Source organism: Callorhinchus milii, unplaced genomic scaffold (assembly GCF_018977255.1).
Source record: "Callorhinchus milii isolate IMCB2004 unplaced genomic scaffold, IMCB_Cmil_1.0 Scaffold31, whole genome shotgun sequence".
NCBI lineage: Eukaryota > Metazoa > Chordata > Chondrichthyes > Chimaeriformes > Callorhinchidae > Callorhinchus > Callorhinchus milii.
Window position 1 is genome coordinate 3,238,841 of NW_024704772.1, and position 9,128 is coordinate 3,247,968.

Consider the following 9,128-nt stretch of genomic DNA (forward strand, 5'->3'; position numbering starts at 1 on the left):
AACAGGAGAGGTGTGTGTGTGTGTGTGTGTGTGTGATGGTGGGATCAGCCATTAGCAATTACATAAAGTCAGAGGAGGATCCTTAAGGTCGGAGGGAGCTCAGCAGCCCCTCTCCCAGCTACGTTAATACAAAGATGTCAGCTTTCAGAATGCCCACTGTACACCCCCCACCCGCCCCCCATTTCATCCTTAACAAAACCTACAGATTAGTTCAAGAGTAAAAATACAGCAACAACAATAATAATAAAACTTGCTGCTCATATTGCTTCTCATCACGTCAAAACAGTTTCAAAGCTGTGTGTCGGCCTGGCTCAGCGGTAGCGCGCTCTCTCTCGCCTCTTTTGAGTCAGCCGGTCGTGGGTTCATGCCCCTCAAGTCGGAACCCAAGGTTTTTTTTTTAGGTCGAGTCTAAGCTGAGGCTCCAGTGCAGCGCTGGGGTGGGGGGTGGTGGGGGGGTGTTGCATTGTCAGAGACGCTGTCCTTGGGATGAGCCGTTAAACCTCACTCTCCGCCTTTGCTCTGTTCAGGCGGACGTTAAAGATCCCCACGGTGCTATTCGCTGAGTGCAGGGACTTTCTCCAGTGTCCGGGCCGACAATCTGCTCAGATCAGCATCTCACCCGAAGGACGGCACCTCTGACAATGCAGCACAGTACTGGAGCATCAGTCTTGACTATAGGCATTCAAAGTCGCCCGAAGAAGGTAGGGTGGGCTTGAACCTTGGACCTTCTGTCTCAGAGGAGAGAGAGAGCGCTACCAACTGAGCCAGGCCGACACCTAAGAAAGCAGCAGGAACAAACCCACCACCATGGGAGTGTGTGACCAACTCAATCACACCGACACATTCACACGAGGAATAAAAATTGCATAAAAATTGGGCCTTTAACGAAGCCTCTCTCTCATCATTCACGTCAAGGGACACGTGCAGGACTTAAAGAGTCTCCGCACGTACCCAAGGACTTGCTCAGTTTGGCTGTTTTGAACGCACGGCTCCAACAGTAAAGAGAGTAACTGGGTAAAACAATTAAAAAATAAGATTTTCTTTTACAAAAAGACTCCCAAAAATATAGTGTTTGATGCTTGATGGGGAGGGAATATTGTAGAGCAACAGAGGGGTTTGGGAGGGAGAGGGAGATGGGGGTGAGAGACTCGTACGGAGTATAAACACCAGCATGGACTGTGTTGGACTGAGTGAACTGTTTCCGTGCTGTACGGTCAGGGGATGCTAAATTGGACTCAGGTTTCCCGGGGTGAGGGAGAGGGAAGTCAGTCGGGTTTCCTGATCCCGGGACAGAGTGTGTGTGTGTGTGTGTATACAGGGTGACCAAAAAGTTGTGATACCATTACAATGCCTAAAAAGCCTTAAAGAAATGATGTTTTTTAGATAAGAGTAGTTATGACGACTTCTTAATCACCCTGTATGTGAGCGTGTGTGTGTTTGTGGTATGTATGTGTGTGTGTAGGTGAATGTATGTATGTATGTGTGTGTATGTAGTGTGTATGTGTGTGTGTGGATGGTTTGTGTGTGAAGGTATCTGCTGTGTATGTGTGTGTGTATGTGAATATATGTACGTGTGTGTGGTGTGTATGCGCGTATGTAAGTGTGTACGGATGGTGTGTGTGTAGCAGTCGGGTGGGGAGGTCAGGCTTAGCTGTGACGCCCCTACAGGCAAGTGCCACCACTGACACTCACTGCCAACACCTCACCCGCGAACAATGTGGGGCGGTGGTGGGCAAGGGAGGGCAAACACCTCCCGTAGAAACCCGAGCCGGGCCGAGAGGCCAGCCCAGGAGCCAGAGAGAGAGGAGAGAGAGAGAGAGAGAGGGGCACGGGCCAATGGGGGAGGAAATTAAGAAAGAAAAATTAATAGTCGGGTCAAAAAAACTCACAATAAAATTAAAACTTAAGTAAAATTGGGAGCCAACTGCAAAGTCCAGCCGACATATTGCATACAGAATAAGGCAGAGGTGTCAGTCAGTCAGTCAGTCAGTCGCCACTAGATGACGTTGTTGCACATTTTTTGGGGGTCAGTTGGATGTCTACACACGGAAACCGGTCACCGTGACCAGCCGAGTGTCTGTCACACACGGAAACCCGTCACCGTGACCAGCCGGGTGTCTGTCACACACGGAAACCCGTCACCGTGACCAGCCGGGTGTCTGACACACACGGAAACCCGTCACCGTGACCAGCCGGGTGTCTGACACGCACGGAAACCCGTCACCGTGACCGGCCGGGTGTCTGACACACACGGAAACCCGTCACCGTGACCAGTCGGGTGTCTGTCACACACGGAAATCCGTCACCGTGACCAGTCGGGTGTCTGTCACACACGGAAATCCATCACCGTGACCAGTCGGGTGTCTGACACACGGAAACCCGTCACCGTGACCAGTCGGGTGTCTGACACACACGGAAACCCGTCATCGTGGCTTAAGAGTCTCCAAACCCGACTGAGAATTCCCCACATCCCCCCCACACCCGGAAACCCCAGAGATGGATGGTTGGAATGGAATGCGCTCTCTCTCTCTCTCTCGCTGGAAGGACTCACCCTGTTCACCTAATTCAGGAGAGTTTTAGGCACAGGTTGGCGGGTGGGGGAGCCCAGAGTGTGTGTGTTGGGGGGTAACTGCTGGAGTCTTAACCAGCTAAACCCACACATAGCTTGGCCATTGAGCGAGAGAGAGAGAGAGAGAGAGAGCGAGCGCTGTCTGGCCAAGCTGTCCCGCTGCTTGTCCAGCCAGGACCCCCCTCCCCGTTAGTTAGTTAGTTAGTTAGTTAGTTAGGGCTTTGGATTTGCAGGGTAACCAGGCCGAAGAGACTAGAGGGAGGAGGAGCGATAGATTTGGGTCGGATGGAGAGCGAAGCCGGACGCACAAACTATTCCGTGCGTCTGGAGAGAAAAAGATTGAACTTTGGAAACGCCTCAATTGCCCTAAATATCGCTCTGGCCTCGTGTTATTAATCGAGCGCACGTTAAGGGGTCACTTGACCGCGTTGGACCGACCAGTTGAAGACCCCCTGAGGGGGTGAGGGGTATAAGAGTAAGCGACCGCAATTAACAACCCCCACCCCCAACACCCGCCCCGCCCCGCCCACGTATTTGATCAGCTCGGCCTCAGAATCAGTGCTGCCTTTCATGTCCTCTCGTGGAGCAGACAACACTTGGCTGTGTTGTGTTGCGGAGGAACGATAATGGGGGGGGAGGGGGGAGTCAAGGTGCAGAAAGGACCATCTACCCCATCACTCTCCCCGTCCCCACCCCCCCCCGCCCCTCCCCCCCCCCGCCCCAGCTCCCGTCTCGAACCCCTCACGAGCTCTTCTCCTTCTCAGCTTTGTGTTTGCTGTCAGGTTTGTTGCTGAGAAACTTGAGCATTTTTATGCCTTTGAATTTGGTTTTTTTCTTGACGTCGCTGTTGGGGTCTCGGTGGAATTCTAACCGCACGAGAGAGAGAGAGAGAGAGAGAGAGAGAGAGAGTGTCAGTGACCCTCCGGGAACCCGACAACAACCACCACCACCACGACAACAACAGAGCCGTTCAGGAGCACTTGACAGTAGGGGAGACTGATCCCGAGCCGGGGGGGTGGGGGGGGGGGGGGGGAAAGGGAGTGGGGGAGGTGGCCATAAGCACGATCCCAACGGAAGGTGTTTAGGTGGGATTTGAAGGTGGGGAGGGAGGGGAGGAAGGGGACAAGGCGGAGGGATTGGGGGAGAGAGTGACAAAGAGTTTTGGGGCGCAGTGGCTGAAAGCTTTCCCAGCAATCAGAGACCAGCACTGGGGGTGTGTGGGGCAGACATACCCACGGACCCCAATCCCGGTTCATCTCTGCCCCCCACCCCACCTCCCTCTATGCCCCAGCCTTGTCTCCCCAACCCACTACCTGTGTGCAAATGCAAGTTGTTGTTGTTCAACACTCGATCCAGCCTCGATCACGACTCTGACCCCCCCCCCTCCCTTCCCCATGGAGGGTCGAGACCCTTCAATCCAGCCCCGTCCGTCTCTCAGAACGCCCCTCTGCCCCGCCCTAGTCAGCCATGCCCAGGTAAAGCTGCTGTGAGAGCGCTGGGCTGATGCTGAATCCATCTCCTGCGTTCACCGTTAGTTACAGTCTCTCTCACGCACGCCTCTCGTTCCTTACCTTTGTTTTTGATCATGGTCTCCAACATCTTATCTTCCTCTTCCTCCCTGCAACACAGTTCAGCGTGTTTACTGCCCCTGTTCCCGCACCCCCTCCGCACGCCATCAGAATAACAGTGGTTTGGCCCACACTCCACTCTACAGTGTGTCCTGTCGTCGCCTCCCAGCGGCGCTCTTTCCTCTCCACCCATTCATTATTGGAACCCCTTCAGTCGGGTTTCGGTGCTGCCCATAGCACAGACACTGCCCTGGTCAAGGTCACCAATGCCATCCTGACCATCTGTGACCAGGGCTCCCTCTGCCTCCTCGTCCTCCTCGACCTATCGGCAGCATTCGATACGGTCGACCACACTATCCTCCTCCACCGCTTGTCCTCCCACCTCAACCTTCAAGGCACTGTCCTTGAGTGGTTTAGGTCGAACCTTTCCCTCCACCCCCCGCACTGTCTCGTGCGGTGTCCCTCAGGGCTCCGTCCTCGGTCCCCTCCTCTTCACCCTCTATATGCTCCCCCTGTGGTGACATCATCTGCAGACATGGGGTTCACTCCCACATGTATGCGGATGACACCCAACTCTACCTTTCCTCCTCTACCCTCAACTCCACGACCCCCGATGTCCTGACAGCTGTCTGTCCGACATCGAGTCCGGGACGAGAGACAACTTTCTTCAGCTCAACGTGCGCCACACTGAGGCCCTCCTGATTGGCTCACGTCAGCGCCTCCGCACCTCAGGCGCTGACACCATCAGCTCCGCACTCTCCACCTCTCAAAGCCATCAGGAACCTCGGGGTTCCCCTCGACCCTGAGCTGTCCTTTCTCCCTCATATCCGCACCACAACCGGCACCGCCTTCCATCACTTCCGAAATGTCGCCACTCCCTCACCCCTCACGCGGCTGAAACTCTGGTCCACACCTTTATCAGCTCAAGGCTATGGGAACTCTCTCCTCGTCGGCCTTCCCGGCCCTCCCTCCACACTGCAGGTCATCCAGAACTCTGCAGCTCCTGTACTGTCCCCCACCAGACACCGAGACACATCACTCCCACCCTCACTCCCACCCTCACCCTCGCCCTCGCTCTCGCCCTCACCCTCGCCCTCGCTCCCACCCTCGCCCTCACTCCCACCCTCACCCTCGCCCTCGCTCGCCTCCACTGCTCCCCATCCCCCAGAGGATCGAATTCAAGATCCTCATCCTCACCTACAAGGCCATTCACGGCCTCGCTCCCTCCTACCTCTCTGACCTACTATCCCCCCACGTACCCCCCGTACCCTCCGTTCCTCTGGCTCCGGTCTGCTCCACATCCCCCGCCCCAACCGCTCTACCATCGGTGGCCTTCAGCCTCTCAGCCCCGAGGCTCTGGAACTCCATCCCCAGTGCCTTTGCCGCTTCCTCCCTTTCCTCCTTCAAGGCCGGTCTCAAGAGCTTTCTCTTCAACCGTGCCTTCAGCTCTCCTCTCGACTCTCTACCCCCTCCTCCCTCTCCTCACCCTGACCATTTCCCCCCTCCTCGCTCCCTCCCTTCCCTCCCCTCACCCTGACCATTTCCCCCAAGGCTCAGGTCCCAACCCAACTGTCCAGCACCTTGGGATGTCCTCCCGACGTGAAAAGCGCTCTATAAATGGAATTTTGTTGTTGTTGCCCTGTGAAGCGCTTTGAGACCCCTCGTTAAAAGTGAGGTTGGTGACTGTGTATTTTACAGGCAAATGCGGCAGCCCATTTGCGCGCAGCGATGCGCCGGCAAGCCCACGGACTGGTTAGAGCGCTCGTCTGGCAAGCGAGAGGACCCGGGTTCGATTCCCGGGCGGGTCAGATCTGGGCGAAACGTTGGGTGAGTTTCCTTACTCCGCAAACACACGCACACGAAGCGGAGGGCCGTTGGCTGTACCTTTGCTTGTCCTCGTCCAGGCTGTTGATGATGGCGTTCCTCTGCTCGATGACCGTGATCAGCTCCTGCATCAGCTCCGCGTCACGAGCTCGGTCCTCGTCTGTCCAGTCCTTCTCTGCAAAGGACGACACGAGACGTCTGGGTCTGAGCAGAGTCTCGGCGAACACTGTCCGTGTTGAGGGAGGCGTCCGTTTCAGGCCCCTGGCACCTCCCAACCTCTCCCACCTGCTCACTGCCCAACTCACTGCCCGCTACCTCCACTCACGTGCCCCCCTCCTCCCCCCCGCACCGTCCCCCCCTTGCTTGCCCTGATCCGCCACTGGCAAGCAAGGGCTCTTGGGGGTGCAATTTACCCTGCGTTGGGGGGTGGGGGTGGGGTGTGTGGGGGAGGGAGGGGGGGAAAGCTGTGCGAGGGAGCAGATAAGAGAACGGTACCTGGCTTGTTGAGAAGACAGCGGAGTTCGTATTCCACGTCAGCCTGACGCTCCTCCAGGTTCTGCTGCTTGAAGCTGGAAAAAGCCGCAGACGGGGATTGGGACGTGGGTTAGTCTGTCTGGCTCAGTGCCTCTTGTGGCAGAAATATGGGGGTTGGGGGGGGGGGGTTTCATCCCATGCTCTCGTGCAGTGTTGGGGGGGGTGTTTGTGATTGACAGCTGACGAAGAGGACGACTTGCTCACTGACTGGTTCAAGCTCATCCACGAGAAACACATCCTGGTGCGCCGGGAGCTGGAGCTAGTTTACACGTGAGTCCCGTCAGCGTAGATAATCCTTGCCTGCGGCTCAGCGCCTTATCGCGTCTCAAAGCGCCTCACGGCAAACTGGAGCGACCGGGCGGTTTTTGCGGGCAAACCGCGGCAGACAATTACGCGCAGCGACGTCACCACAAACAGTCGTGCGATTGAGGGACCCATTTCTTCTTATTTTATTATGTTTTTGGAGGGGATAAGACCCCCGGAAAAGCGATCCGCCAATCCACTAACGAGCGGGTTCCTACTGACTGCTGGTAAACAGGTGTGTGTGTGTGTGTGTGGAGCAAAGAAACTTGCCAAAGGTTTGGCCCTGCCCTTAGTCACGTAAGGATTATTATTAATAACAACAAAAATAACTTGCATTGACACCGCGCCCTTCACGCCAATGAGACAATGTCTCGGACGGATTAACAGTGGCGGAGCCAGAGGCCGAGCCAAGGGGGAGGGGGGAAGGTGACCGTCGGCACAGTCGATGAGGAAGGTCTTCAAACTCGACCTGAAAATAGGGAGAGAGAGAGAGAGGGTGAGGGGAAGGGACTGAGGGAGAGAGTTCCACAGCTTTGGTGGGTAGATGACATGAAAGGCGCTATACAAATGTAATTTATTGCTGTTGTAGTGGGTGAAACCATGGCTGTCGATGGTGGAGATAGAGGGGGGGGCAATAGTCATAATAAAGGGATAATAAAGGTAAAGCATGTTAGAGTCCTGTAACTCAGGGGTTAGACCCCTCACCTCGCGAGCGAGAGATCTGGGTTCGATTACCGGGCAGGACGAAACGTTGGGCAAGTTTCCTTACTCCCCCCACACACCACCCCCCCCACACACACATGTACACACACACACACACACGCGCAGGAACCCGCTCGTTTAGTCGATTGGCGGATCGCTTTTCCGGGGGTCATAACCCCTCCAAAAACATAATAAAATAAGAAGAAATGGGTCCCTCAATCGCACGACTTTTGTGGAGACGTCGCTGTGCGCAATTGTCTGCCGCGGTTCGCCCGCAATAGTAAGCAGGAACCCAGTCGTTAGTCGATTGGCGGATCGCTTTCCGGGGGTAATGACCCCTCGAAAAAATTAATAATAATAATAATTCGGTCACTCAATCCACGAATGTTTGTGGGGACGTCTGTGGGGGCGCAATTGGCTGCCGTGTTTCGCCCACAAAATATGCAGTCACTCCACTTTAGAGGGCTCGAACCAGTCTAATCAATGCTCCACCTGTATACAGTTCCCAGGGAATCACCTGTACACACTCCCCGGTAAGCTTTCCCGCTGCTTGTCCAGCCCGGACCACCCTCCCCGTTAGGGCTTTGGCTGCGAGGTTAACAGGAGCCGAGGGGGAGGACTCCCTGCCCCCAGTGACTGGTTGGCCATTCCAGGTCCTACCGACGTCCAGAGGGCTGGCTTGAGAGAGAGAGAGAGAGAGAGAGATAGACACAGAGGGCTGGCGAGAGAGAGAGAGAGAGAGAGAGAGATGGACACAGAGGGCTGGCGAGAGAGAGAGAGAGAGAGAGATGGACACAGAGGGCTGGCGAGAGAGAGAGAGAGAGAGAGAGAGAGAGACGGACACAGAGGACTGGCTCGAGAGAGAGAGAGAGAGAGAGAGAGACGGACACAGTGGGCTGGCGAGAGAGAGAGAGAGACGGACACAGAGGACTGGCTCGAGAGAGAGAGAGAGAGAGAAAGCGAGAGACGGACACAGACAACTGGCGAGAGAGAGACGGACACAGAGGGCTCGATTCCGACATTCCGTTGCCAGACACGTCACTGTTTAGCGTCTCATCCGAAGGATGGCACCTCCGGTCGACGCAGCGTTTCCCCCAACACTGCACGAGAGCATGGGATGAAACCCCCCCCCCCCAACCCCCATATTTCTGCCACAAGAGGCACTGAGCCCAGACAGACTAACCCACGTCCCAATCCCCGTCTGCGGCTTTTTCCAGCTTCAAGCAGCAGAACCTGGAGGAGCGTCAGGCTGACGTGGAATACGAACTCCGCTGTCTTCTCAACAAGCCAGGTACCGTTCTCTTATCTGCTCCCTCGCACAGCTTTCCCCCCCTCCCTCCCCCACAACCCACCCCCACCCCCCAACGCAGGGTAAATTGCACCCCCAAGAGCCCTTGCTTGCCAGTGGCGGATCAGGGCAAGCAAGGGGGGGACGGTGCGGGGGGGAGGAGGGGGGGCAGGTGAGTGGAGGTAGCGGGCAGTGAGTTGGGCAGTGAGCAGGTGGCAGAGGTTGGGAGGTGCCAGGGGCCTGAAACGGACGCCTCCCTCAACACGTGTTCGCCGAGACTCTGCTCAGACCCAGACGTCTCGTGTCGTCCTTTGCAGAGAAGGACTGGACAGACGAGGAC

General features: G+C 56.1%; 1 protein-coding gene across 1 annotated transcript in view; it reads right to left on the reverse strand.

Annotated features, from left to right (window-relative positions):
• Nucleotides 1–3,308: 3,308 nt before the first annotated feature.
• LOC121851251 (MICAL-like protein 1) overlaps nt 3,309–9,128 on the reverse strand; it is a 21,333-nt gene continuing 15,513 nt past the window's right edge. Inside the window, exons 2-5 of the mRNA XM_042344944.1 lie at nt 6,457–6,530; nt 6,022–6,136; nt 4,141–4,187; nt 3,309–3,435 (exon numbers count right to left, since the gene is read on the reverse strand). Coding sequence (XP_042200878.1) covers nt 3,311–3,435; nt 4,141–4,187; nt 6,022–6,136; nt 6,457–6,530 — 361 coding nt within the window. The 3' untranslated portion in view covers nt 3,309–3,310. The remainder of the gene's footprint in view (nt 3,436–4,140; nt 4,188–6,021; nt 6,137–6,456; nt 6,531–9,128) is intronic.